At 37.8% G+C, this 26285-nt stretch overlaps 7 protein-coding genes and 3 long non-coding RNA genes across 21 annotated transcripts; 4 read left to right on the forward strand and 6 right to left on the reverse strand.

The window, feature by feature from the left end:
* Nucleotides 1-859: 859 nt before the first annotated feature.
* LOC143903329 (uncharacterized) lies at nt 860-3484 on the forward strand. 3 transcript variants are annotated; one of them, XR_013258688.1, is made up of 6 exons: nt 860-1031; nt 1242-1397; nt 1802-1942; nt 2114-2327; nt 2404-2516; nt 2686-3481. It is a non-coding gene; the product is annotated as an uncharacterized LOC143903329 (long non-coding RNA). The 3 variants fall into 3 exon arrangements; XR_013258689.1 differs by having other exon boundaries at nt 862-1031; nt 2407-2516; nt 2646-3484; XR_013258687.1 differs by having other exon boundaries at nt 865-1031; nt 2407-2516; nt 2686-3478.
* Nucleotides 3485-3805: 321 nt separating this feature from the next.
* Nucleotides 3806-14781, reverse strand: LOC143903318 (farnesyl pyrophosphate synthase-like). The gene is made up of 7 exons (XM_077416828.1): nt 13865-14781; nt 5936-6104; nt 5328-5468; nt 4915-5118; nt 4638-4802; nt 4337-4549; nt 3806-4254 (listed from the first exon to the last, which is right to left on the reverse strand). Exons 1-7 carry the CDS (start codon nt 13990-13992, stop codon nt 4054-4056), a joined length of 1221 nt encoding a protein of 406 aa, XP_077272954.1. The 5' UTR covers nt 13993-14781; the 3' UTR covers nt 3806-4053.
* On the reverse strand, nt 7676-7993 carry LOC143903330 (uncharacterized). Its single transcript, XR_013258690.1, has 2 exons — nt 7901-7993; nt 7676-7775 (listed from the first exon to the last, which is right to left on the reverse strand). It is a non-coding gene; the product is annotated as an uncharacterized LOC143903330 (long non-coding RNA).
* Nucleotides 10384-18010, forward strand: LOC143903323 (uncharacterized). 6 transcript variants are annotated; one of them, XM_077416839.1, is made up of 4 exons: nt 16168-16397; nt 16497-16668; nt 17235-17531; nt 17625-18010. In XM_077416839.1, exons 3-4 carry the CDS (start codon nt 17243-17245, stop codon nt 17843-17845), a joined length of 510 nt encoding a protein of 169 aa, XP_077272965.1. In that variant the 5' UTR covers nt 16168-16397; nt 16497-16668; nt 17235-17242; the 3' UTR covers nt 17846-18010. The 6 variants fall into 6 exon arrangements, with proteins under 6 accessions (XP_077272967.1, XP_077272965.1, XP_077272964.1 ...); XM_077416838.1 differs by having other exon boundaries at nt 16497-16543; XM_077416840.1 differs by having other exon boundaries at nt 16168-16373; nt 16497-16543.
* On the reverse strand, nt 14863-15925 carry Ndufv3 (NADH:ubiquinone oxidoreductase subunit V3). 2 transcript variants are annotated; one of them, XM_077416845.1, is made up of 3 exons: nt 15615-15925; nt 15387-15507; nt 14863-15281 (listed from the first exon to the last, which is right to left on the reverse strand). In XM_077416845.1, the coding sequence occupies exons 1-3, from the start codon at nt 15642-15644 to the stop codon at nt 15142-15144; spliced, it is 291 nt and encodes a 96-aa protein (XP_077272971.1). In that variant the 5' UTR covers nt 15645-15925; the 3' UTR covers nt 14863-15141. The 2 variants fall into 2 exon arrangements, with proteins under 2 accessions (XP_077272971.1, XP_077272970.1); XM_077416844.1 differs by having other exon boundaries at nt 14863-15287; nt 15615-15783.
* On the reverse strand, nt 17947-18768 carry Hspc300 (hematopoietic stem/progenitor cell protein 300). The gene is made up of 3 exons (XM_077416847.1): nt 18455-18768; nt 18260-18342; nt 17947-18063 (listed from the first exon to the last, which is right to left on the reverse strand). Exons 1-3 carry the CDS (start codon nt 18573-18575, stop codon nt 18037-18039), a joined length of 231 nt encoding a protein of 76 aa, XP_077272973.1. The 5' UTR covers nt 18576-18768; the 3' UTR covers nt 17947-18036.
* Nucleotides 18769-18941: 173 nt separating this feature from the next.
* Nucleotides 18942-20537, forward strand: Cnpyb (FGF signaling regulator protein canopy b). Its single transcript, XM_077416835.1, has 5 exons — nt 18942-19187; nt 19373-19499; nt 19573-19707; nt 19785-19949; nt 20125-20537. Exons 1-5 carry the CDS (start codon nt 19082-19084, stop codon nt 20294-20296), a joined length of 705 nt encoding a protein of 234 aa, XP_077272961.1. The 5' UTR covers nt 18942-19081; the 3' UTR covers nt 20297-20537.
* A 206-nt stretch (nt 20538-20743) lies between these two features.
* Nucleotides 20744-21495, reverse strand: Mrps33 (mitochondrial ribosomal protein S33). 2 transcript variants are annotated; one of them, XM_077416842.1, is made up of 2 exons: nt 21334-21495; nt 20744-21213 (listed from the first exon to the last, which is right to left on the reverse strand). In XM_077416842.1, the coding sequence occupies exon 2, from the start codon at nt 21180-21182 to the stop codon at nt 20841-20843; it is 342 nt and encodes a 113-aa protein (XP_077272968.1). In that variant the 5' UTR covers nt 21183-21213; nt 21334-21495; the 3' UTR covers nt 20744-20840. The 2 variants fall into 2 exon arrangements, with proteins under 2 accessions (XP_077272968.1, XP_077272969.1); XM_077416843.1 differs by having other exon boundaries at nt 21296-21471.
* A 355-nt stretch (nt 21496-21850) lies between these two features.
* LOC143903326 (uncharacterized) lies at nt 21851-23186 on the reverse strand. 2 transcript variants are annotated; one of them, XR_013258685.1, is made up of 3 exons: nt 22721-23186; nt 22334-22541; nt 21851-22239 (listed from the first exon to the last, which is right to left on the reverse strand). It is a non-coding gene; the product is annotated as an uncharacterized LOC143903326 (long non-coding RNA). The 2 variants fall into 2 exon arrangements; XR_013258686.1 differs by lacking the exon at nt 22721-23186 and having other exon boundaries at nt 22334-22609.
* Nucleotides 23187-24398: 1212 nt separating this feature from the next.
* On the forward strand, nt 24399-26069 carry LOC143903321 (hemolymph lipopolysaccharide-binding protein-like). 2 transcript variants are annotated; one of them, XM_077416834.1, is made up of 3 exons: nt 24399-24554; nt 24793-25011; nt 25295-26069. In XM_077416834.1, the coding sequence occupies exons 1-3, from the start codon at nt 24455-24457 to the stop codon at nt 25591-25593; spliced, it is 618 nt and encodes a 205-aa protein (XP_077272960.1). In that variant the 5' UTR covers nt 24399-24454; the 3' UTR covers nt 25594-26069. The 2 variants fall into 2 exon arrangements, with proteins under 2 accessions (XP_077272960.1, XP_077272959.1); XM_077416833.1 differs by having other exon boundaries at nt 24415-24554; nt 24781-25011.
* Nucleotides 26070-26285: the final 216 nt, after the last annotated feature.

Below are 26285 nucleotides of genomic sequence, written 5' to 3' on the forward strand. Positions count from 1 at the left end.
GACGTCACATCTAATATTAGAATTGTGCAATAGTATTACTCGAGCTTTGTTTATACGCGATTTCTCTGGATAAGAAACACCTTGAAAAAAATATTTTTACACACGTTTAAAATAATGCAATTACTTTTTGTCATATATATTTTTCTCGTGCGCGCTTATGCGACTCTCATATCATCATACAATGCCTCGCTGTGATGCTGCATATGACACGCTGTGGCCCTAGCATAAGAATCGTAAATTTCTTCAATTATTAAAGAATAGTATACCGTTACCATACTTATGTGAAAGATCTGAGTGAGTCCATAAGTCGAGATCTAAAAAAAGTCAATATTAATACTTTATATACAGTCCCTAAAAAACTCGACTGCATAATAAAAAGAGAGAAAGACAGGATAGATGATCTTAATCAAACCGAATTGGTTTATAAAATAAACTGCAAAGATTGTAATGTTGCGTACATCGGGCAAACGAAACGGCATTTATGCACGCGTCTCAGGGAGCACCAGAATGATATAAAGAAGAACGTCAGTAATCATTCCGTGGTTAGTTGTCACAGAATGTCATATGGACACGACTTCGACTGGAACAAACCAGTAATTATACATAAGAAGAAACAGACTAAGAAGAGGGAAATAGCAGAAATGTTTTTTATAAAAAAATTCAACGATAATATAAATTTACAAAGAGACACAGAGAAGCTCAACGCTCTCTATACGAACGTATTATAGAAGAGACATAATTTCCCACTTCTTACTCTGTTCCCCCCTCTTGATCGCTTTGAGCGGTTACTGTTTTGTTGTTATCCGTGTCCGCGCATTAACAGTATTATAAGACGATCTTGAAGACTATGAATACCGGCCTTAAATTAATATTAATGATAGTCGTTTCGTTTGATCATAAAAAGAACGTACATTTGTATTGTTGTCAATATACTGAGTATATATAATGAAGCAAAGAATAGTGATCTTCAGTTCTTCTCTTTCTGAGAGCTTTCGTCTTCTTTTCCTCCGAAGAAGATCCGATCAAATTCAGTAAGATATAATACAAAACGTTAAAGCGTCTAGAGCAAAACATATCAAAAATATAAATTCGACATTTTTCTTTCATCGCTTCTTGTTAAATTGTTAAACTGGTAGTTTGTGATCGCTCGCATGCAATATCGTCCTTATTCATGAAATGACAGAATCGTTATTGTGTTGTTTATCACTCGTCGCACTGTTTAACTTTTGTTTAAATTTTAGAACGCGTATGACTCAATCCATAACTCAAGCAATGCGAGTAATGAGCCTGGACGAAAATCGGGAGGTGATGAAAATATGGCCGGACATTGTTCGTGATATATCACAGATGCGATTGAGGATTTAAATATTCCAGATGTCGCTAAGTGGATAGAAAATGTAAGTTATTATTAATTAAAATACTAATACAATAGCTATAATGTGGGCCGTAAAAATTGCTTAAAATTTATTTAACAGATTTTGCGATTTATCTTATAATATAATTCCTTCAGGATAATTAGACATAACGCAAAATAATACAATGTAAAATTTTTCAATAAACTATCAACAATTTATATAACAATTTAAAGTAAAATTTTATGGAAAACAATAAATTATAAACATCTAAATTAAGTGGTAAAAATTTTAAGAAGCTTAAAAGAAAAGCATATAAATGAATAAAGAGAAACGTTGAGTGTTTCAGTAACATGGAAGTAACATAAAACAGAATGATACAATAAAATAGAAAACAAAAAATCATAAATTAGAATAAATATGCAGACTGATGCATCTTTGTAACGCAGGTATTGCAATATAATGTCCCAGGAGGCAAGAAAATTCGTGGTTTGGCATTAATTTATGCCTATAAAATAATGATACGTAATGATCAAATTACGGAAGATAACATTCGTCTAGTACGGATTTTAGCATGGTGTGTGGAACCGGTGTGTAATTCCGTTCTTCTTCCTTTTAAGATATTCACATCTTCTATAAGCTATAATAAGTCGAATTAATCAAAAACACAAGGTGTATTGTTTTAATTTATAACATCTTTTTAAATCAGAAGTAGTATAACTCCCATTATTATATAACACTGAGAAATTATTGCTGTACAGATGCAAGCCTTTTTGGCTTTATAATAGACGATATCATAGACCGATCGCTAGTTCGCCGAGGCAAACCATGTTGGTATCGGTACGATAATATAGGTGCACCCGCCATCAACGGTAGTATACTTATAGAGAATGCTATATACGTATTACATAATTCGAAAATATTTCAAAGGAAAAGACTACTATATTAATATAAATACTAGAAATATCCCATGATGTAAGTAAAAAACAGCCTATCTTGTCAGCGTATCTTTTCTTTTTCAATTGAGCAAATATTTATAAATGTATTTTAGCAGATTACATTTAAAACAATAGTGGGTCAGTGTTTGGAACCAATTTCAGCAAGAAGCCCAAACTGGATCTGTTCACGATGGATCGGTAAAATTCCATTGTCAAGTACAAAGTTGTAAGTTGGAATATATACCTATATGTATGAGAAAGGACTAATGTAACAGCGTTTGGTGAATCATCAACACATCTAGCAAACAATACTTGCTTCTAATATTTTACGTTGCTCTGGACTGGCGCGTTGAAGAGCTACGTACGACAACAAACCAGGTGCATTTTCCTTCCAGGATGTCAGTATCATTTTTACCACATATATTTCGAGATGCCCAAAACAACTCAAATAATCATCTTGGATTTGGTAAAAGCGTCCTATCTCTAACAAGACGGGTGTTGCTTGCTTCAACATCTCTGGATCTTTTATTCCAGCTTACATCGAGTAACATCTCTCTCTCTCGTAACGTATTATTAGAAATAATTTAAAAATTTATTTTAGGTCAATCAATCCGTGAATTTTAATGTCAGCCTTTATGTGTATCTTTGATCATTGTGTAATATTTTAAGCAATAAATTACTTACTTTTTGTATCCATTTAGCAACATCTTTAATGTTTAAATTCTCAACAACGTCTGGCTACCTCTTCGCTCATTACCGATATCGTTTTAGTAGCGGAATGAGCCACCATGTTTATAATCTAATGTTTTAAAATTTTTAACGAATGACAAAACGGCAAAAATGACGTTTCGACAGTTACGTCACGAATAAAATTGCAACAAACGCCAACAATCACAAGCGAACAATTTAATAAAGCGATGAAACAAAAGCTTCCCCTGATGGAAAAATGTCTCAGTATTTTTCTTATTATTAATCAGAATTTTTATAAAAATTTGGAGACTTTCGCAGAATTGATTTTATATAAATTGGAACATTTTTCAGAAAGACACACAATATAATAATGAAATATTTTAGATATTTCCCGTCAATACGCCTTTGTAGAAAACTGAATAAATATTAAAAAATCCGTGTAATTTGTCAGAAAAAAATTTCCATACATACAGATATTAAAATATTCCAAAAATCATCATACAATTATTTCTGAAAATATCTAAGAAATTTAACATATATTTTCTGAATTTTTCATAAATCTAAAATCTGAGAAATCCTTAAATAATTTCTGAAAAAATATGGGAAATTTTTTCACCGGAATTTCCTGTCAAATTTATACTTAGTGTACCTTTTGTATTAAACGCTTTAACATTTAATATTGGACTATATTTCGTCAGTTTTTTCAAAGAAAATGACAGAAAAATAGCCTACACGTTATAATTTATTTATATGTATAATTGAAAAATTAATATTTTTCTTCATAAAATATAAACGCATTACAATGACAAATAATTTAAAAACTAATTATCAAGTGTTTAAAAAAATTTTTATTGATTTTTTTAGAGTGAAATATTTTCCTGTACATAAAACTTTATAAAAGATCTTTTGATATATTTTTCACTCTGAAGTAACATTTCGCAATACTCTCGGACATTGGCAGAACACTTCTCATTTTATCTTATCCTATGCTCTAAATTTAATGCGAAAGTATATTTAACGTTTAACATAAAGTTTAATACATTTTGTCTCTTTTTTTAATGTACACAACTGTTTTATGACGCTCTGTGATAGAGTTTCCCTAATAAATTCAAGAAAAGACCATGTGGAAGACCGCGTGATATCTGCTGTATATGTACATTTAATAGATTATATGTCTCTTCCTCGTATATAGAATAAGTGTTCGGCAAACCCAGATCAGTGTAGAGCTGTTTCACACGGTTTACTTTCTCCGGATCGGAAAATCCGTAACATTCCTGCGTGATAAGAAAAAAAAAGAGAAAGTATTAATACAACTGCGTTTGACGAAGTGCAATGCATCTAACCAACGAGACTCGCCTCTAAAATTTTACGCTGCTCCGGAGTCGCGCGTTGAAGAGCTACGACAACCAGCCACGTACATTTCCCTTCCTCTATATCAGTATTATCTTTGCCACAAGCCTCGGCATCCCCAAAGCAAGCCAAATAGTCGTCTTGAACTTGGTATAAATGTCCCATCTCTAACAAGATGGTTTTTGCTTGCCTGAACATCTCTGGGTCTTTTATTCCAGCCTGCATCAAGTAACAAGTAACAGTGCATTGTTATCATCGAAGCGAATCAGTCTTTCCGTGTTATACAAGAAAACTGAGGTGTACTCACTAACTGCATTGCCGCGGTTATTGGCAAAAGGAATGAGTAATGCGCTGTTTTATACTCGACAATAGAATTGTACCGATTCATCGTAAACAGATCCAGATTTGGCTTCTTGCCGAAGTTGGTAGAGAGCATATCTAGACTTTGGCCCATTATTGTCTTGAATGTGATCTGTTGACGTGAAAAAAAATATTTTTCTATATAATTGTTCGATTCAATGGAAAAAGGAAAGGTAAGCCAGCATTCACATAATGTATAATCGGTAGGAAATATCTTCACTCACGTCCTGGAATGTTTCTAGTAGATTGACATAGCAGTCTTTCCCATTGAAGTGCTTTCGAATTAGATAAAACATAGCGCTCTCTAACATTAAACCATCGTTGACTGCCGCCAGACCTATGTCATTGTAACGATACCAACAGGGTTGGCCTCGGCGAAGCAACGATCGGTCCTGTATGTCGTCGATTATGAGGAAATAGGCTTGCATCTGTAACAGTAAATATCTCAATATTACAATTCGTAATCGCGACACTTTATATTTTTAATAAAAATCGCTCACAATACAGTATACTTTGATTTAATGGTGCTACAAATTAATATGTTACAGTCTGTGTCTTGATTAACTGAAGAGTAATCGATTGTGGTTTATAAAAGAAATATCAGTGTTACAAAGGAAAGGAGAACAGCATTACGTACCAGTTCCATACACCATGCTAAAATTCGAACTAGACGAATGTTTTCTTCGGTAAGTTGGTCACTTGGTGCCAACACCTTATAAGCATAAACTAACGCTAAAGCGCGAGTTTTCTTTCCTCCCGGGACATTGTACTGCAATACCTGTAACAGAGAGATCCATCAGTCTGCATATTCGTTTAAATTTATGACTTACTGCTTCAAACTTTGTTTTATCGTTACAGATTTTCCTATATATTAGTAAACATAATTTTTTTATTTTCTATTAAATCGTACCAATTTTTATTTGTTGATATGCCTTTCTCTTAAATATCTACCTTTGAATTTTAATTTTGATTCACTTTAACTTTGTACATCGTCATTATGAGTAAAAGTTGACTGTAAATTTGTAAATTTGCAACTGTATTACGAAATCTTATTCAAACGTTTATGATATCTGATCATACGGAACAAATTTATTCCAAAATTAATCAATCAATCCATCACATGAATTTTAATCTCATATGTGTACTTATGATCGCTAATCATTGGTATTTAAATTCAATTACGGTATTTTAATTAATAAGTCAAATTAATTCAATGGTATTAATCAATATAACGATTCGACTTACTTTTGCCATCCATTTGGTAACATCAGGAATATTGAAGCTCTTCGTCACATCCGTGAGATCGCGAACAACGTCCGGCCACACCGCCAACAATTCCCGAATTTCGTCCTTGCTTGTTACCCATGTCGGTTGTGTTACGGAATGAACCATTCGCGCATTACAGTTTAATGTTCTAAAAATTTAACGAACGTTAAGAATTACGAAGAGTATCAGGTGACAATGACGATGCTCTGACGATCACTTCTACGTTATACGCATGCCATGCAAATAAAATCGCGACGTTGCGATAAATCATGAAAAGAACCAAAATAATTAAAAAACGGTGAAATTAATGTCTCTTATTGAATATTTATATTTCAATTTTTTGCTATTTTTGTGAAATATATTCAACATTTTTCACTTTGCCTAACTCTTTGTTCAACAAGGAACTTCTTTAAGGGGCAGTCAGATTTGTCGAAAATAAAGCTTTTTTGCAAAATTTATTACAAGGGAACGAATTGAAACTGAGACGTCCTTTAAAACAATGTTTATTAGGATCATAAACTATAACAAAAAATTCTTTTTAGTGGAAAATATGCATTAAAAACTTTAAACGCGTTTTTCTCCGTTTCTTATTTTCTTTTCGTTTTGCAGCGATAACTCAAATATAGAGGCTCAAATTAATTGACTTAAAAAAATTGAACGCATGTTTACAATATAGAATATAATTTCGAACTAAACCTCTAAAAAGTCTATACAAACTCTGGTTTTTTGAGAAAAAAATCAAACCGCTCTTTTCGTTTTTTGTTGCAAAAAGAGCTGTTTGATTTTTTTTTCTCGAAAACTAGAGTTTGTACAGACTTTTTGGAGGTTTAGTCCGTCCGAAATTATACAGATTGTGATTTGAGTTATCACTGCAAAACAAAAAAACTTTAAAAAATCCTCTTCGATCAGCCATCTGCAGCGCCATTTTTCAATGCATATTTTCAACTTAAAAATTTTTTTTGTTATAGTTTATGATTTTAATAAACGTTGTGTTAAGGGGCAAATCTCGGCTTCAATTCATTTCTTTATAATAAATTCCCAAAAAAGAAGCTTAATTTATTTTATTTTCGACAAATCTGACTGCCTAGTTCCCTTAAGAAGAAAAGAAAATAAACTCAGACAGAAAACGAAAAATTTTCATATTCTTTGCTTGTATTAAAATAACAATATACAGAGCTATGCAGAGATATCTATACACTTGTGAGAAAGAGATTTGCACATTCATACGATTGTCATGTAAATGTCAAAATAGTTAACCTACAGTGTAACCTGTTGCTTCCTATATGTGATATACTGTCATCCATAAATTCGCGCATAAGTATATACAAAGATTTAGTATTAAGGCATGTACTACGTATAATTCAAAAATCAAGTTTGACAAGTTTAGAAGCGAGTATAGATCGAATTGGTGTCGCAACGAATTAAATCAGAAAGTTAATGTAAATTTCTATTAATGTAAGACAAGTCCGAGTTCTCTCAAATATTTTCATGTCCATCCACAGATATAACGTATTAAGCTCGATTCAACTGCACATTTATTCGGAGAAAGAACAATTATTGGAACGATTCGAATAACAACTTTAATTCAAGTTGTTGAGCGGAGAATATAGGCTGAAATAAAATGAAGTTTAATTCGCACGTAGAGTCAAGTCAAGTTCAACATTCATATCTGAATTGATTTTATATTTTCTAGGTATGTGGGCTTGTTGTTTACATAGAACATAGAACAACGATGCGTGTAGCTTTAAACGCGTGATGTAGCGAATCCGGCGAGTTTTCCGCGGAGATGCAGCACCCAGCAATTGGAAATAAGTGTTCGCTGAAATAATCACGAAGGTCGCGATTAATCGCGGCACGCAACGTGGATATATATCGCGTTTCTGTGTGTGTGTGTGTGTTGTGTGTTTCTTTTTAACGGAGTCAAAATAAATTTTTTAAAATCACCATAAAGAAGATAAAGTATGACGATGATTCAGCGTCGACTATGGAGATTTGATCGAAACCTGTTTTTCGAATATCCACTCTCGTCGGCATGGATCTTGCCTTGGATCTATTCGTATCTGATAACGTGATTATTCCGCACACGGATAAAAAACAAAGTGTCAAATCAAAACTTATATATTACTCGTATATATACGCAACAATTTAGAATTTTAGATGCAAGGTATAACAAGAAATATAAGGAGATATAAGTATGGATTTGGAAGGCCCAAGTTATTTAAAGTTGGATAATTTAGATAGGCAGGGATAGTATCAGAGCGCTGTTAAATTTAAGATGCGGGAACTTAGAATCGGGTAACAGGTATTGGCTAGATGAAGAGAAACAAATGTGTATTTTTTGTAATGAAGGCAAGGATAATATGAACCACTATGTTGAAGATTGCGTTAAGACAAAGGAATGGTTTACAGTATTAGGAAAGGATAGTAAGGAAAGATTGAAAAAACTTTGGAATGATAAATTGGACACCACCAAAGCGGAGGTATTGCTAAAAGTTGTTAGGGAAAGGGATGCGAAAGAAAAAGAAGATAGATATAGGAAGTCAATAGGTTGTGAGAGAGGCTGTGAGATAAGTAGTTAGTGCAATAAGATTCAATAAGAATCGAGGCTCGTGCGTGTGTGTGTGTTTTGTTAAATAGGTTTAATAAATAAATAGGTAAAATATCAAATATTAAATGTGCCATAATTTGTAATCTTTAATTTTGTAAAGTTGTAATTTTAATAGGTTATAGGTATTTAGGAGTATGAGGAGGTGTGTGTGTGTGTGTGTGTGTGTGAGTGAATAAGGAAATGATTGTAAACCAAGCCCACTTTCTGGCTGTTATGCTAAAGTTAATAAACTATACACTATACGCAACAATTTATAATCTTTTTATACGAATTTAAACTTTTCATTTCAACTTTTTTTCTCGGTTACTATAAATTATAGAAATAATTTCATTCAAACAAGTTTTCTTCGCTTAACGTAATATAATTTCCAAGATTATAGATTGTTGTGTATATATACGAGTATATAAGTTTTTTTCTGTGCAGATATCTCGAAAAGATTTCGTTAACAAAGCGACTTGTTCTGAACGTGCACTGGTAGAAAAAAATATTACTGACGTATGTCTGTTTAAATAATATGCAAAGCTCTGAAATAAATCTATAATAAGCCTAAAGAATAAACAGCGTGATTTACATAAGGTTCTGCGCTTTGTCAGTTATCAAACGCGTGTTTGTTTGCATGCATAAATAGTTATCGGGTCCATTTGCATCGACGATCTCTATCTGATCTATGTGCATTCCAACTTTGACGTCAGAGTATTATCACAGTGCGTCTCGCTCCGCGCGTACTTGACGCGAGACACTGCCGTGTCTCCTGACAAGTTATTATATAAAAGCGGCGCCGCAATCATTAGGAGATACGCCAGTATATTTCGAATAATAATATCGTATAGCATGTAAATATAACGATGACGTAAAAGGCAATGTATAATACATAATAATATCAATTTAGAAACTGATAACTGACGATTTACATCGTGGATTTACCGACTGCAAAATCGATGAACAAGGTAACTTTTTCTCGTTCTGAATTAATAGAAAACATCTATTACTAACGTTCTGAATTAATAGAAAAAAATTATTACTGACGCATGTCCATCTCAGAGTTTTTAATTATTCAGTTGCGCTCAAATCGTAAAAAAAATTTGAAGAGTATCAACGCTTTCGCTAAAAAATATAATTTTCGCTTTTAACTAAAATATAATTTCAACGTGCCGTAAAAATTATTTTCTCAGATTCCTGGTTTTCTCACTACTGATGCCGCATTACGTCAGAATTGTATTATGTCAGAATTACAAATCTCTATCTACGTTAAAAAAAAAAAATCGTTCTTTTGTTCCGCGCACGTTTGAAGTATACAGTAACATACGAAAAAAGAAACTGATCATTCGTATTGCAAGATTGACAATCGTTCGCGCGACTTTTTTCTGTCATAATCATGTTCGGTACATATTTTATAACAAGAAAAAATGGTGGCTTTAAAATTGAGTATCATGTAATTATGCGTAAACTTTCAGGATGTCTCTAAGTACGTCGAGGATCTCACGAATATAAAGAAACATATTATTCTTTTAAACATTACGGAAATACGAAAGTCCGTGCATATGGCTGGAGCGATAATCGACGGTCAACAGAGCTTTTATATTTGCTAGCCGATACGACAAAGAAGCGCTAATAAAAGCGAAACAACGCGGAAAGGTAAATCGAAATTGACTTATCTATCCGGCACCGATGACGTTCCACGTTCCACGTGATAACCACGACCTGACGGAGCGCACGTTACGGATCACGCACGTCATTTGCATTTCTCGTAGGATATGCGAGCGTGGAATAGCGCCGAGTAAACAACTTTATCAATGATCTAACAAGATGCGTTCCGAGGTGCGAGAACGTTCAGCGTGGAAGCCTCGCGAGAGAGGAAATGTACGCAATATAAAAATAGCTTTTATTTTGTGACGTGTTAACGTTAAACACGTGCCGCAATCGTTATCATCGCCGTGAGTCACGAAGCAACGTCGCTTTATCAGAAAGGTACGTGCAGTATCGGGCGTAATACCGATCGCGAAATTAACGGACGATTAAAACGAATCTAATTACGGCTTCCTTCGAGATACACTCGGCCTGTGCGCGAGCGAATCGGATCGAACAGAGGAAGCGAACAAAGACTCAATACAAGTTGAAATTACATCCGAATTTTTGCTTCGTCGAATTCGCGAATTGTGTTTATTGATTTTTAAAAGTAATTAATTTATTAAAGTTCGTTTTTTATTAAATAAGTGAAACACGACCGATATGCAATCAATTAGAATTAGGGAAAAACGATATAATATTATTCGTGTGAATTATTTTATGTACATTTAATAATATCATTAGGCTCTACCACGAAGATCCAGTCCTGACCATAAAATAGCGTTTTTTCCCGATTGATCATTCTTGATTCTCTCGAATTTTACATTTTGACGAACATTTTCGTATAGATACATATATAAAAAGATAAGTTTTATCAATTCTGCTCTACGATTTCGCGGTGGTTATTCTAACATATGCAGCACATTATTACGTATAACTGTATACTTTAGAGGTGAACAATCGTATCTCCATTATTACGTATTTATAGAAAACAAGGTTTAAAGTTTTAAGTATGGAAATGGTGTATTTTTTAGATATATAAAATAAAAGTCGCAACTCGCTATTGAGTTTTTAATGCAGTAATTTATAACTGGCATGTTTAATAGTACAACTGCGAATAACACGTGTATATCTGACCAAAATTAAGGCATTACGAAAATTTTCAAGGCCTTTTCTAAACATTGTATCTTATAGGAACTAGAGTAATAGACATAAGATCCTTTACCATGATACAATTCAAATTCCTGATATATTTGGAAAATTAATTCCACTTTGACCAAAACTGAACATACGATTTTTTTTACCTCAAAGGTATATATACGTTATATTTGCATTTGCATGATGATTTGTATTATTTGCCGCTGAGACACTCGAAATATATAAATATTTAGACAATCGCGCACTCTTTATCAGAACAAAGAGCCCGCGTTTGAAATCAGCTGTTTTAACAGAGGCAATTAATTTCGATTGAACCGTGCCTCGTAAACAAACGAAGAGAAGTTTTTTTTTTTATTCAGATAAAAGAGGGACCATGGGGGGTGCCCATATGGCCAAAATAGAGAGAACGAAACTAGTTGTATCACATCAAAAGTAAGACTATGACCGGCCTATTCTGTAACTCTTAACGACAGTTTCGTTATCGTTATATTGTCGTGTTGCGCAGCTTTTTTACTATACATAATATCTGCGCAACGCAAGTATAACGATAACGAAACTGTCGTTAAGAGTTACAGAATAGGGGGGCTCTTAACAGCATGAACGCCTCAATAAAGACGTTCCAAGCAATCTTATGGTAGACTCTCGTAAACACGCAAAAACTCGGAAACTCGTAAGACTTCAAACTCGAGGCTGTGTAAGTGTATGTGTGTAAGGTAAAGGTACCAATACCCGGACACTTAAGGATAGGAAATGTACCGATATCTGGACACGTATTTGTGTCTGGATACCTTTAAAAAAAATATAAATTTATGAAAATAAACGTTTGTGGATATTATAACTGAAGTTTCAAACTACAAGAAAAAATACTTTTATCTTTGATTTTAATTCGCGTTATGCTTATAAATAACAAAGGTGTCCGGATATAGGTACATGTCCGGGTATTATGTATATGTATAATTGTTCGTGTATGTCCGCGGTGTCTTGAACTCGGTAATGCCGTAGGTGCGTTAGGCCCAAGGAATTGCGCGGATCACTTCCCCCCGCGGCCAGAAGAGAAGTTCAAGTTTAGCCGGGGTTTATAAGGGGAAAATATTTCAACCGATCGCTCGAAGCATCGATGAACGGATACGAGCCGTGAATTCCACGGGATTTGAAAACCTAAATTCTCTCGCGGCGGAGAATCGTTTCCGCCAATCGATTTTTACGATCTCCCGGTCGCCTCGTTCATCGTATATATGTATGTATGTATACATATGTCCGTGACGATCGCGTTCGTGACTCGAGTGAAAAGTCAAACAAGGGATTAACGCGCAGGTGTTTGTTAAACGCTCGCAAAACGACTATTATAATATGTGCTAGAGCGTGCTTTCTCACAAGTGTATCCGATAAAGATCCAGACGGAAATAGAAATAGAGAGATAGAGAAGAAAAGGCATTGATTATATACACGAGCCTTTTCGTCGTCAGCGATTTGCATGAATTGCACGACGATTGCGCATCGAGGAATGCTGATGACCGTTCATTCCTTTTTTCTCCTTATACTATAGACGCCACAGACGCGCGCGCTTCGCGCTATTTAGCTTTGACATTATGCTCTATTGTTATTACACCTATTAACTCTTTGATACGCACAACTGTCAAAATATACGATGACAACTGCGAATGATGTAAGCGCAGCGAGAGAACCAATTATCGGCATCGCGGAAAAGAGGGTAACAAAGAGAGGAGATTATTATAGACAGAAAAAAAAGTAGTGTTAAATCAAAACTTATTACTCAAATTAACGCGTCGTTTCGTGTATATACGCAACAATCTTAATATTCTTTCTCCTTGGTTGAACTATATATAAACGACTTCATTCAAGCAAGCTTTTTTCTTCGTTTTCTTCGCAATATAATCTCATTTCAAAATTTCTCAACTCGAGATATTTTAAAATCAAGAATATTCTGTTTTCTGCGTACAGAAGCTGAAATCGCGTACCCGGTTCGCGAGAGATTCTCCTGGGTAAAATCGAAGACGGTTCCAAAGCAAAGATTAACCGTTAATTGGAGAGGAATGTGAAACCGAACCGTGCGCAGATTGACCGGGCAATTCCTTAATATCTCGTCGACTATTTACGGGTAGAATCTATTTTTTGCGTCACGCAATTTTTCTTCTCAATTAATTCAAAGAAGCTATAGTAAAGAATTATGGAAAGAAAAAGGGAACCTTTGAAAGTGACGGTCCTAAATCATAGCTAAAGAAGAGAGAATTTATCGAACCTGCGTATATCGGACTGTCTCTTTCTCATTCTTATCCATTCTTAAAATAAAACAAAAGTTCTTTTCCTGCATTCGCGGATTCTTCGGTCTTCCTAAAACTCGAGGGATTTTTTCTTTCTATTTTTATCTTTCTACTACTTATTGGGACACGATAGGGCATTTTTTTCAACTCTCTTCGCTCGATTCATCGTTTCCCCAATACATTAAACATGCCTTTAAACTCTATCCCATTAGGGGGGGGTGGAGGGGGGAATTGTTCTCGCGAACGAGCGATCGCGTCGCAGGGGTTGTTCTCACCGCTCTCTTATAATCTCACCTCCAGCACGCTGCATCCCCGCGGCTCACGCCCATGCGTGCGACGTGCGCGTGGTCGGCGGCGGCGCCGGCGAGGCGCCGCGCGACGCTGAGCGCCGACAGGAATCGGTTCCGCGCGACGGCCGACATCGCTGGATCCGCCGCGCACTCCGCGTGTCCCGCGCGAGAGGAAAGAACGTATAGGCGAGAGAACCCGACCAGCCGAAACCGCGCGGGCTGGACTCACATCGGCGAGGAGCTCTCGGTCGCGAACGTGTGGTAACCTGGGGCCACTCCGAGTCGAGCACTCTCTCTCCCAATCGCGGAGCCCGGGGGTGTCCGGCGACTCGGGATCTCGCGGACGGGTTCGGGAGGAAAAGAGGGAGGGGGAGGGGGAAAGAACGCAAAGGAAAAGAAACGGAAGGGATAACGAGAGAGATAACGGGGCGCCGCGACGACGTCCAGTCGTGGCCAGCCGTGCCGACACTGCCGACTGGAGGCGGAGGCGGAGTGGACCGCGGACCCTCGTCGTCGAATCGAACCTCGAACCTCGGACCTCGGGGGGGTGTCGCGCGGCCGCGTCACCGTTGCACTCATACGCGATGGGCACCGGTGCTCGTGTCCGGCTCGATCGACTTTACGCGGCCTCCTGGCGACTATGGTATATGGCGTGACGCGTGACACGCCACACGCCGGCAGTCCCGGCCAGTCCCGGCACTCCCGTCACCGTCGTACACATATATCGCTCATTTACACCACGGGCCAAAGAATCGTATGTGTGGTTGGCGGCGCACGTTTCTAGTTTCTACCAACGTGGAAGCCAGTCAGCTGTGTGTGATTAATGACAAGGGGCGAAGAGGGGAAGCGGCATCGGCAGCTCTCCGGTCGAGTCCGACCATTCCGACCGCGCGCTTCGGACGCGTTCGCGTGATCCGCGTATGACAAATGAAACTGCTCGCAAACAGTGGCTCTCAACCGGGACGGGATTCACGGGATTCGCCCTGAGGATCCAACGATTGCTGAAAAATTTTTATGTCGTTTATTTTCATGTTTTACGAGCGACGGACTAGATATGCTTGACAAAATGTATTTTTGCTCTCAGAGATAAAATGGCGAAAACGATCGGAGGGGATTACGTAGATAAATAATATATTAAACGTATTTTTCTCAAGTAATAATAGCGCAGTTTTGAACACTCTGGCTTGTCGTCATCTCTCTCTCTCTCGTGTACATTTTCCCCAAACTTATTGAATTTGCTATATCTCATTTATTCCTACTTAATATTCTTCGTTCTATCGTTTATTTGTTGAACGGTCTCTTGTTAGACGGCACCGGCAGTCTGTACTTTGCCAATTCTAACTCGGCCTCCGCGAACGAGTCCACGTGGTAGCAAAAGTACTCGGGATTCTTGTACTCCTTGTCCTTGGAAGCGTTGGGCCCTACGGCTAAAAACAAATTCTCAAGTTCGGACCAGATGAGGAGATCTGCCTTCGGCGAATGCTCTCCGCGGAGAGCGATATGCTGTTTCAATCTTCGAATCTTACGTGCGTTTGGTACTTTGACAACATTCTGGCTGAGGCCCGGCACGTCGGCGTTCACCGTGGATCGACCGGCGGCGCTCGAAGCCTGTGCGGTCAACGTCCGTGAAGCGGCGGTCGTTATATTCTGAAAACGCGACGATAACAATGGGAGAAAGCTTGCAAAGGCAGGACAGGTTAAAGGCTTTGCAAAAACAGTTCTAAACGCAATATACTCTGTTCCGCGATACGCACCTGTACTCGTCTCGCAGCGACGCGCAACATATTTCGCGACGATTATAAACGACGATCGAATTATAATTTTGTCGAACGATTATAATTCGGAGTTATTGAATGTCCTTTTGACAACGAGCTCCGTCGCTCCGTCGCTCCGTCCCTTCAGCGTTCCATCCACGTGGAGAAATTTCAGTCTTGCCATTGGCGAGCGTGCGAAAGGCAGAAACTGTAAGGACGTTTGATTGGTCCCTGGAAGAAGAAGAAGAAATCTGATTGGCCTGGCTCATTGGGGAGGAACGATTGGTCGGCGTTGCGTAATACGAGCGCAATGCGCGACACGAACTAGCAACATTTATTTATCAAATATTGTTAATTAATAATAATATTATTATCTTGTACTCCTTGCATCTTAAAAGTATCTTTTACGCGAATAGGAAGAACTCGTGTCTCTTTTACCGCGAGTCCATATCTCGTCCCCCCCCCCATCCTCGCCCCTTTCGTCAGCTGATTCCCAATGGGAAAAAAAGCAAAACACATCGTCGGTACAATTTCCAATGCTACCAACCGTGCCTCTTCACGGCACAGCAGACAGCAGCCAGGTCCAAAGTCTACTTTCGAGAATAACGAGAATTCGAGCGCGCAACATCAACGCGATACGTTTGCGTTCGAAGTATCCGCTGGTTACGGTGTGACATTAGCCCCACATTAGCCTGGCCGACGTGCCACTGCCTGCCTTTATGGCGAATTGAGTCGGCGAGGCTAGACTTGCGACTCCCGGTGCGTACACGTACACACACACACGTATGTACAATACATATATAGCCACCGACGTTATGTCATATCTTCGATCAAAATATCTCCGTTTCGGAGTTTAACGCTCTTCTTCCTTCCTTCGTACAGGAGCGGAGTATGTCGTTGTTGATTCACGACAGAGAGACGCCGTAGACGTATGTAGTTCGCATGTAGCGCGAGAGATGCGACGGTCCCTCGAGGACCCCAAACAACCTTGATTGTTACCTAAAACTGTTTTCGTAAACACGAACTTACGGCAGTCGGAGTTGAACCACGCGAGGTCTGGTTTTTTTTTTTTTTTTTTTATCGTTGAACTAGCAAGCCAGTTCAGAGTTTATCAATAGGCCCTGGTCTTTTTAAACTGAACTTCTCGCACGGCACATCTTTTCTCTTTTTTCTCACCAACGTGAAAAGAAAAAGACGAAAGATGAACCGTGCAGGAAGCTCGGCTGAAAAGAATCGGGCCTTTTACTCCACATCGGAAGGAAAAGCGGTTCATATTTTCTTCTTTTCTCCCCAACGTGAAAAAGAAAAGGAGAAAACATGAACTGTGCAAGAAGTTGAGCTAAAACTGGCCTAAAATAAACTCTGAACTAGTGCGGCCAGTTCAGCAGTGGAAAACGGACCCGTAACTAGGTCGAGTCCCGCGTGTAGACACTTTAATTTTCGACATTTGTACACATTGCGGTTATCACGCTATATCTCTCGCAAATTGACATCGAAATCAATTTAGTCAGTTGATCGCGAATACTAAAAATGCAATGGTACAGACTGTGCACAGTCGGTAAGAAACTCTTTGCCGTGTACGATCTGGCTCATGGCGATCCCTCTTTCTCTCTGTTTCAGCCTCAACCATGCTGGTAACTTATTTCTGGGAGAATTGGAGGTACAGCAATGCCCCGGAGGGCCAGAGTCCGTTCGAAAAGATCGTCGGACTGACGAAATATGGATTTGTCGGTAGTGCCGGAGTGGGCATATACGATTCCATACTCTTATCTCAGACAGCGGGCTTCTGGAATACGGTGAATTGCCTGTCCTACTGGATGATACCGGTCACTGCCATGTGCGCCACGTTCGCCTCCGTGGCGTACACGACGACGAAAATTAGGGGGAAAGACGGCTATCTCAGTTACATTCTGGCCTGTACGTAACGCATCGACGCGTATCGGCGAGCGTTCTTCGCCCCGTTCGACGTGTCGACAGCTATCGAATTCCTTCGTTGTTTACTCGTTGCAGCGTTAGCCACAGGCGGGATCTGCTATTGCTGGCAGAAGAAGGGTCCGTTCGCTCATCACTTTACGGTTTTATTGATGGGCTGCGCCACGGTCAAGAAGTACGGCGACTTGAACGATTGGAATCCCTTGCCGTTGAACGCGGAAATACGACAGCAATATACCAGCATCCCGTTCGACTTCACCCTCACCAAGGATCCCAGGGGACGCAGGCCATGGGAGTAATATGATATTTCGTGTACGGAAAGGAAGTAATTAGTGCTGACGCGTAAGTCAGGTGGGGAAATATTGTATAACTGATGATGTACAAGGAGATACCAAATGCGTATCTTTCGTCATGTATTTATTCAAGTTCTAGTACAGGGGAAATAAAAAGGATTGTAAAAAGGACGTCGTAGAGTCGACGCGTGGAAGTATTACGTTAGCGTTTCACCCTTTGTGACCTGTCGAACAAACGCCGTTATGAAACCGATATAAATGATGGGAAATAAACGACAGAAAAAATAGATATTCGGTGTAGCAATGCCGTAAGCGCAATGTTACGTTACGTGTGTGCAATCAAGAAACAGATTGCCTTTTTGTAATCAACGATATAATGCAATTTTTTTTTTCAATGTAGACAGAGAACAAATCACTTACGCATGCCTCGAGATACTCGATTCTCCGTTCGAGGGTCGTGAGCTTCTCGTTGAGGACCGCTATCCTCGATCTACAAGACATATCTGAGAGAGAAAAAAAAGGAGAAGGTTATTGCAAAGATATACAAGACTAAAAATATGCGTGTTAATTTAATAGCAGTTTCGTGAGGGAAATACGAATTCATTGGCGAATTACCGAAGGAATTGAGAAAATCCGTAATCTTCTTAATGCTGCCAGTGATAACTTCTATGTATTCGCGGTTAGCCCAGTCCTGTTGAATCTGTTTCTGTATCGCTTCCCGATGTATGGCTGCCATTCTCCTCGTCGCCGCGGTGTATTCTCTCTCTCTCGCCGACTCGCCGAGTCTCTCCTTTGGCTAAATTGCCGATGTAACGATGAGCGAAGAGCTTGGCGAAGAGTGTCCTCCAGACGGTTCTATCGCATATTGTTTGGAATGTGTCAGGTCGGACGGAGTCGTCGGAGATCAACAGGAGCGACGGGATAACTCGAAACACCGAATCGATTTAATTTTAGGAACCTCGTGCGAGCAAAGCAGAAAGAGAGAGTTCTCTAAATTCCCTATTCGTGAGCCAATCGACTGACTCCACACCGTGCTCCACACACACACACACACACACACGCTATCATAAGCGGCTAAAGTTTATTTATTTTATTTTGATACTGTAATTGTGGGCGTAGATATAGGATAGGTCGCCGGTTATCACGTCGTGTTGCACGACGCTGCATATTCGTGCGTGACACATTCCAGTGATTTCCATGATCTACCGGCTGACGTTCCTCTTTTATTTGGTATAAGCCACGATGCTGCTGGTGAATCGTGCAATTTTATTAAATTTATTACTCGTGAATCTTGCTCTCGGCGACCCCGAGGAGGAGCAAGGGGTTAAATACGCCAATAAATGCGAAGGTGGTTAAATCTATGGCAATATATATATTTCCGAGGGAGAAACGTAGCAAATTTAGAGCGTTAGAATATATATAATTTTCCGTTAATTTAATATGCTGGAAGATTAGGAAATTTTTTCTGTGTGCAATAACTTCAAATTCTTAATAAAAATTACCTTTGAAATTAATGATAAATCTTTGTTACAGTGTGTAAAGTTTTAGCTACGGAGCTCGAGGCTAGGCTCGACGAAACAGGAAAAACACATGATGTGTTAGAGATTGGATATTCGGTAGACGATGTTGCGCCAAAGAAGAAAAAGGAATATAAGAAGTCGTAAGTATCGGACTGAGACATACCGTAATGAGATTATTCTGATGAGATCGATATAATTTTCGTTTCTTCCCAGAGAATTGCGGTTAGTAGAAACCATGGAGGATGTTTGTGAGCGAATACTGGAATACAACGTACACAAAGAGCGTACGGACAGTACGAGATTTGCGAAAGGAATGAGTCAAACGTTCAAAACGTTGCACGGCCTTGTGTAAGATATATTGTTAGCGCAATAGAGTACCCCGTATAGAGTATCCCGAAAATTAATCGATATACGTATGATTACAGGGATAAGGGAGTTAAAGTGGAATTGGGTATTCCCTACGAGTTGTGGGACAAGCCTTCCGTAGAGATAACTACTTTGAAAGCGCAATGTGAAAGCTTGCTAGAAAATCATGAAGCCGACATCGAAGACTGGTATCACCACCATCAGGGAGAGATTCCTTTGATTAGGTAGCAACCTAGAATATATCTGTCTCAAATGTCCATTTTTCCATCAATGCAGATTAACTTTAAGCGAGTTAAATCGAGATTAAAGTTAATCCGCATTGAGAAACGGACGATAATCGTTTACATCATTTATGAAATCTCGGCATCTATTTCTTTTCAAATATTATTCATCGTTTAGATATTTATGTTCCGAGCGTGCATTGAAAGGACAAAATGATTCGTGTCTGCACGAGGACATCGGAAAAGACGTCGGGAAACGAAAGAAAAAGAAAAAAGGGATATCTAAGGAAGAGACAAATAGTAAAGAAAATATGAAGGACAATTCTCAGAATACGAAGCAAGAATTGTAAACCTACGAGAATAAACGAACAAATTCGTATAGATACCTTTTATCAATGGATCAAGTAGAATGTGATCCTACATCCAATAGAGATACAATATATGTACACACACTTCCAATTCTGTATATAAACGTAATCTGTAAATATTAGCATTGTCCATATACTTGGATATACGTATATATATATGTGTGTGCCCTATTGTACCGTTGGAAATTTTATAATAAACTTCTTTTATATATTTTCTACAAGACTCGCTTGTAAATGTACATATAGACCAATATAAACGTCAATTCAAATGTTACGTTGGCGTACGTACTAAAACGTGTCAAAAAGTTTGTAGTTTTATTTAATACCAGTTAAAATATGTTAACTAAGTTTAAACTTAATATGCCGGAAAGGTAGAGGCATAATTCTTATGAATATGAATCGTTTCGTGAAAAAAAAAAAAAAAACCAATTGTATCAAATAGACAGCACGTGGTTTATCATTTACAGATGAGATACGCGCTCTTCGCAGCAAAATTTGTTACATTCAAGTACAGATTGTATAAATCTTAAGTTGGTTTGGGTTTATTCCTGAAGGGAGGCGGTATCCACTTGGTTTTACCGCGAAGCTCTCTCCGACGCTCGAATTCCTCCTTGAAGTCCTTATGCTCGTCCCTGAAGAGACCGTAATCGCGCAGATGTGTCATCAACAGTTCCGTCTCTTTGAATCTCGGATAATATTCCACGATCTCCGGTCGCTTGTTCACCGGTTTCTCGCTGAGGAGCTTCACGACCTTCATCGACTTCTGATTAGTCGGCCTGGTCACCTCGCCGAAGATTCGGTTACTCAAGCGATTCATACGCATGGCATAATTAGTGCCCACGTTCGCCAGATTCACGTATTTACTCATCTTGATTGTCAGACTGCACCTCTTGTCAAGCCTACGAAAGAAAGAAGGAAAGTGAGGTTAAAACCCCGACTTTACGAAGATCAGAATGGAACTTTTTAAGGTACGAGACAAACGACAGAAGTCAATTTTTGAAGAAATCCCATTTGTCTACCTCGTTATCTGTTTTTACGCGTAAAATTGTATGGTTTGTTATTTTAAATTATTGTTAGTTTAAGCTTCGAACGAAGGCGAAGGCAGAGAAAAACATCGTCCACGTCGTCCACACGCCATAGCTCCACACATCTACATTTCTACGACATCATTATTGGTGCACAGCTGATTGCATGCACTATACATGAACATAACCAATAATCAGCGGATTGGTGGCAAATTCGAAAATTGGAATTATAAATCGTGTAAAGCGGATTTTATCTTTTAATATTAGCAGGAGTTTAGTTTGTTTAATATTTTGCTCATTCTCTGTTATCAGCAATGTAACTAAAAAGACGTACGATATTTAATAAGTGCATATTATTATAGAATTAATTTTAAAATATTATCTTTAATCTAAAACATCTGTGCCTAAAAGTGAAATTATTATGCATAATTATATTAACCCTAGACAGACTCGCTTATTTTTCTGTACTTGCAGTTTTCTGTAGACCGGAAAGGTACAGAACTCCAATGTGTGAAAGCCTTCAGTTCACATAGGTCCACATCTGCATACGTCGGATGTGAGACAGCCTCATTTTCCGTAGTGTCACGATGGCGCTTTATTTCTTCATTGGTGTGAAGAACCACTTTTTCCAATAACGCGTCACTAAATAATAGAGACCGTGCATCGGGCGGACTTTTCACGGATTTTGCTTCTCCGATGGGACCAGGCAAAAACGTTTTTACATTGCGCTGATGATGTGCTGGCCTCTCCCGCGCTGTGGTGTACCATCGATGTCCATCTTTTTCAACATATTCGTCTACGGCCACGTTTTGAATTCACACGAGAAGACATCGAACTTGCACGAGAAATAGATCTTTTTCGCTCGTTGGTTGACGGTCCAGCAGTATTTCCATCTTCACTCTGTAAATGAAATGTAAAGTAGTGTCCTAAACTTTGAGCGGATATTTTGCGTTTTCCAAATTTTTTGAGTTACGCAAAAAAAATTATCTCTTACCTCTGACCCTTCTCTAACTTCAGTTTCTGTCGATGCTTCAAAAGGTTCATCTTCAACGTCCTCTTCCGATTCCGAATCAGTCTGTGATTCTTTATTATCTTCTTCACTATCTGAAGGCAAGTCGTAGGTCGCAATTCGCTCTTGTTGCACCAAATTATCATGTACATACACTAGTAACGCTGCGCGTTTGGTAACGAACAGACATTTTCTGTAAAAAATTCCATTTATGTACTGCTATACATACGCCAATCCATCCATCCAGTTATACAATTTAACAATTTGTATAACTAATATATATATATATATATATATATATATATATATATATATACAATGCTTTTTTTATCAATATAAAAATTTTTCACAAAAAATCTGAAATATACTTACTGTAATAAATGTTGAGCGTAAATGAGCGTAGGGTCCTCTAACACCCCAGTGAGTCTGTCTAGGGTTAAATAAATTATTAATTTTAATAAATAAAACAGATTTTTTTGCCATTTTGTTACAAGAAAACCGCATTATAAAGGGTTAAGAAAAGATAAATGAATATATTTGAGACGGGCATATAGCTGTGATTTTTTACGAACAACTTTTTCTATTAAGAATATTTTTAATTTAACACGATTGCATTTTAATTCTATATAAAAATAAACGTCAGACATCGGAGATATGTGCATTCTCGCTGAATTACAAGTTCAACGCGTTCGTCAGCGAGTTATAAGTGCATTGACGACGATTGAAGATATCGGCGGTGAAATTATTATTAAATTAGATTGCCCGGATTTTCCGAGGCTTCCGTAAGCGAATCGCGAAGCCCGCTAAAAGTCGCATCGCCGCAGAATTCCATCGTTCTTCGTCTAGGTAAGTACTATACACCTAACTTGAACTTTCACGATTTATGTATCTCCCCTAAATTAATTCTAACTTATTAAAACTAATAACGGCGATTGCAAACCGATTTGAGCGTGAAATAATAATTTTAGTATTATTATTTAACGGAAAACTTTTAGTTAATTAGATCGTATAAATTATGATGTATTAATTGAAGTTTCAAAAATATCGATCTCGACTAATTTTGTTGATGCATCGTAAAACTGCAAACGATGAGCGATTAATTGTAAATGTAATTAGCTATCAGTGTGCAAAAATTAATTGCAAATTTTCCGTGCCTTCGCAAGAATCAATGAAGGCGATGTAGAAACCGTACAATTGTCGCGCTATAAAATGCGAAACTTTTATTGTTACTTTATATGTGCACGCACGTTACACAGTGGCATTTGAACTTTTAGCCTAGAATGCAATTGCGTTGCATTTCCTCTCAAGAATTAATCCTGCGCTTAAGTTAAATCCACGCGTTGCATTATTATATTTTGCGAAAGATCCGTTTAATTGAGGCGTTTACTTGACTGCAATTGTAAGATCCGCCAATATACGGGCCGAAACTGAAATTTTTCATTAAACGATTGGAAATCTGCATTTACGAGTTGCTTTATAAATATTTTTAATTTTAACGAATTAAATATGTTATAAAGCATAAAAATAATTGAGAGAATATTATCTAGATGTTGGAAAAAAAAACCGTATTGGATACAATCAAATATAATTATTTACATGATATCTTATTTAGTAATTTATGAGTAATTTATGCGACATTTTAATCATAATTTTTCACATATGATTGCTCCAAACTAATGATGTCATAATAATATGGTCATGCGATGTTGATAATGTTTAGGAATCCCAGTGAGTAATATCCTGTTGCGATAACTTAAACACATTTAAATAATTCGAATTGATAAATAGTAGATACTATTTATAAAAATAGTAGATACTAATTTAAAAGAATTTAGAAGGATTTAGAAAAAATGATTAAAACGCAACTCACAAAGTATTTTATAAAATTTTAAGGAAACACTCGGCATTGCTTTATTTACTTTTTATATATCTATTTTTGTTGAATATTATAATATTAGTGCGGCATTACTGAAGGTTATCAGTCGTACTTCCCTATATCATATGTGGGTGTGTGATAACAATTTCTTATCGTATAATATAAGTATACCCGTATCCGCCGTCATTTGTCATTTGTTCTCGAAAATTTATATTGTCGACGTAATAATCATGCTGCGATACACGTTAGTACTTTTATACGTGATAACGTATTGTACCGCAAGTACGGAAAGTACAATTGGAACTGATACGGCAATCAATGGATTGACAGGTAAATTAATAAGAAATGAATTGCAATATTACTTTATAGGATTAGCAAATACACTTTAATTTACTTGAAACTTTAAAGAGAGAAAAGGAGAGTAATATTTTGTGTCATAACTATATGTTATGTTTAGAATGTTAAATTGAATATTTTTTATTAATTTATATATTTTACATCATATATATAATATTTCATCGTGATCGATGTAGGGAAAAATATCTCAATTTACAAGACTTTCCTACAGCTGCAAGCAAGTTATTACCAAACGCGAATGGAAATTTGTCTCCGGCACAGCAAATTATTTACATTTACGGGCCGCGCCAATGGAAAATGCAAGACGGTATCAATCTGATAGAAAAAGCAGGAAGCGACTATCTTATTACGCCTGGCATGGGTGCTCATAAACTTCACGCCCGCAAGTTGCCGTGGAACAAAGCTCGTAGAATTTGCATTCAAGAAGGGGGTGAGTTCCTAACGACGATTTTATTTTTATGACGGTTCGTCGAAATGCTCCGCCACGTTTCCACCATTTTCCGCGAGCAATAACATTTCATCGTGAATCGCCCTTTGCTGAACTGTCTTTTATACGTCAAGAATACGACGTCCAATGAGGCTACAGAAATGCGTGCGAAAGTTAACGAGTATAAATCTTGGTCGCGCTTTCGTGTCGCTGACAGTCACAAACGAGTTAGATAACGGCAAAAGTCACGTAAATTTATCGGATTAATGCGAGTCTGTCGGCGTAGGTCATTTGGCTGTCATTAATTCCAATTCGGAGGAAAAGCTGTTGTTGCACATTTTGGAGGAGAACAAGATAGATCGGGCATGGCTCGGCGTACACGATCTTTACGAGGAGGGCGATTGGAACACGATCACGGATGAATCTCTGGAAGCCACGGGCTACTCAAAATGGACTTTGAAAATCGCCAACGAACCCGACAACTATAACGGGAACCAGCATTGCGGAGTCCTTCTAAAGGACGGCGGGATGGACGATCTCGCGTGCACCGTGGCAATTGCCTTCTTCTGCGAAATTACCGTCTGAATCAGCGAATTCTCATAAATCGTGCGAATGCGAGATCATAATCGAACGTTGTAACGATACGCGATTTATCAAAGGTTATAATTAAATAGTCATCCTGAGATGTGCTATTAAGATCGAACTAACAACGTCGTGTGATAATGCAGGCGCATTTTCACGATTAATGAAAGCGATTATAGGTCATAAGCTCTATTTTTATCCCTATAACGATTATCTTTAAGGATGTTGAATGCTGTGGAACACAATGCGTAAACATACTAAGAAATGATGAAAGGAGACTATTATCTTCTTACCAAAATATACTTATAAGAATGTCGATTCTTTAGAAGCAATACAATTGATATAGAACATAAAGAGGACGATTAAAAAATAATAGAATATAAACAAAAAATGGGAAAGATTTGTTTTTTTTTTCCTAGATTATAATTGTAATAGTTAAAATTAACGGAAGATATAAAGTGAACTAGAACCACTTTAAACATCTTGCCTCCGTTATTGAGAACACCGCAGTCGGGAGGATAGGAAAGACTCGTCGCAACTTAAAGGTCAAAGGGCACTCGTATTCCCTGCTTCTCCCAACTACTGGTAAACCGCGTATATGTATACAAAGTAATACTGTTCACAAAGTTTCAATCATCGCGACCCCATCTGACGTTTACATATCGGTTTGCATTCGTCGTGTTTCGCGAATGAAT

Source organism: Temnothorax americanus, unplaced genomic scaffold (genome assembly GCF_048541705.1).
Source record: "Temnothorax americanus isolate GAGA-0224 unplaced genomic scaffold, ASM4854170v1 Scaffold45, whole genome shotgun sequence".
In the NCBI taxonomy this organism is placed as follows: Eukaryota; Metazoa; Arthropoda; class Insecta; order Hymenoptera; family Formicidae; genus Temnothorax; species Temnothorax americanus.

Excerpts from the sequence above, each read along its gene's own strand:
- LOC143903318 (XM_077416828.1), bottom strand. The coding sequence starts at position 13,992 with ATGTCGGCCGTCGCGCGGAACCGATTCCTGTCGGCGCTCAGCGTCGCG. Across the intron at positions 4,803-4,914 it reads TACTAGAAACATTCCAGGAC|ATCACATTCAAGACAATAAT; the intron begins GTGAGTGAAGAT and ends TCACGTCAACAG. Across the intron at positions 4,255-4,336 it reads AGCAGCGTAAAATTTTAGAG|GAATGTTACGGATTTTCCGA; the intron begins GCGAGTCTCGTT and ends CTTATCACGCAG.
- Ndufv3 (XM_077416844.1), bottom strand. The coding sequence starts at position 15,644 with ATGTTGCGCGTCGCTGCGAGACGAGTACAG. Across the intron at positions 15,508-15,614 it reads TCGCTGCGAGACGAGTACAG|AATATAACGACCGCCGCTTC; the intron begins GTGCGTATCGCG and ends TCGCGTTTTCAG. Across the intron at positions 15,288-15,386 it reads TGTCAAAGTACCAAACGCAC|CCGTAGGGCCCAACGCTTCC; the intron begins GTAAGATTCGAA and ends ATTTGTTTTTAG.
- LOC143903323 (XM_077416841.1), top strand. The coding sequence starts at position 17,243 with ATGCTGGTAACTTATTTCTGGGAGAATTGGAGGTACAGCAATGCCCCG. Across the intron at positions 17,532-17,624 it reads TCTCAGTTACATTCTGGCCT|CGTTAGCCACAGGCGGGATC; the intron begins GTACGTAACGCA and ends TACTCGTTGCAG.
- Hspc300 (XM_077416847.1), bottom strand. The coding sequence starts at position 18,575 with ATGGCAGCCATACATCGGGAAGCGATACAGAAACAGATTCAACAGGAC. Across the intron at positions 18,343-18,454 it reads GGATTTTCTCAATTCCTTCG|ATATGTCTTGTAGATCGAGG; the intron begins GTAATTCGCCAA and ends TTTCTCTCTCAG. Across the intron at positions 18,064-18,259 it reads TCGAGTATCTCGAGGCATGC|GTCACAAAGGGTGAAACGCT; the intron begins GTAAGTGATTTG and ends TTTGTTCGACAG.
- Cnpyb (XM_077416835.1), top strand. The coding sequence starts at position 19,082 with ATGCTGCTGGTGAATCGTGCAATTTTATTAAATTTATTACTCGTGAAT. Across the intron at positions 19,500-19,572 it reads AAAAAGGAATATAAGAAGTC|AGAATTGCGGTTAGTAGAAA; the intron begins GTAAGTATCGGA and ends GTTTCTTCCCAG. Across the intron at positions 19,950-20,124 it reads GGAGAGATTCCTTTGATTAG|ATATTTATGTTCCGAGCGTG; the intron begins GTAGCAACCTAG and ends TTCATCGTTTAG.
- Mrps33 (XM_077416842.1), bottom strand. The coding sequence starts at position 21,182 with ATGAGTAAATACGTGAATCTGGCGAACGTGGGCACTAATTATGCCATG.
- LOC143903321 (XM_077416833.1), top strand. The coding sequence starts at position 24,455 with ATGCTGCGATACACGTTAGTACTTTTATACGTGATAACGTATTGTACC. Across the intron at positions 24,555-24,780 it reads GGCAATCAATGGATTGACAG|ACTTTCCTACAGCTGCAAGC; the intron begins GTAAATTAATAA and ends TCAATTTACAAG. Across the intron at positions 25,012-25,294 it reads AATTTGCATTCAAGAAGGGG|GTCATTTGGCTGTCATTAAT; the intron begins GTGAGTTCCTAA and ends CTGTCGGCGTAG.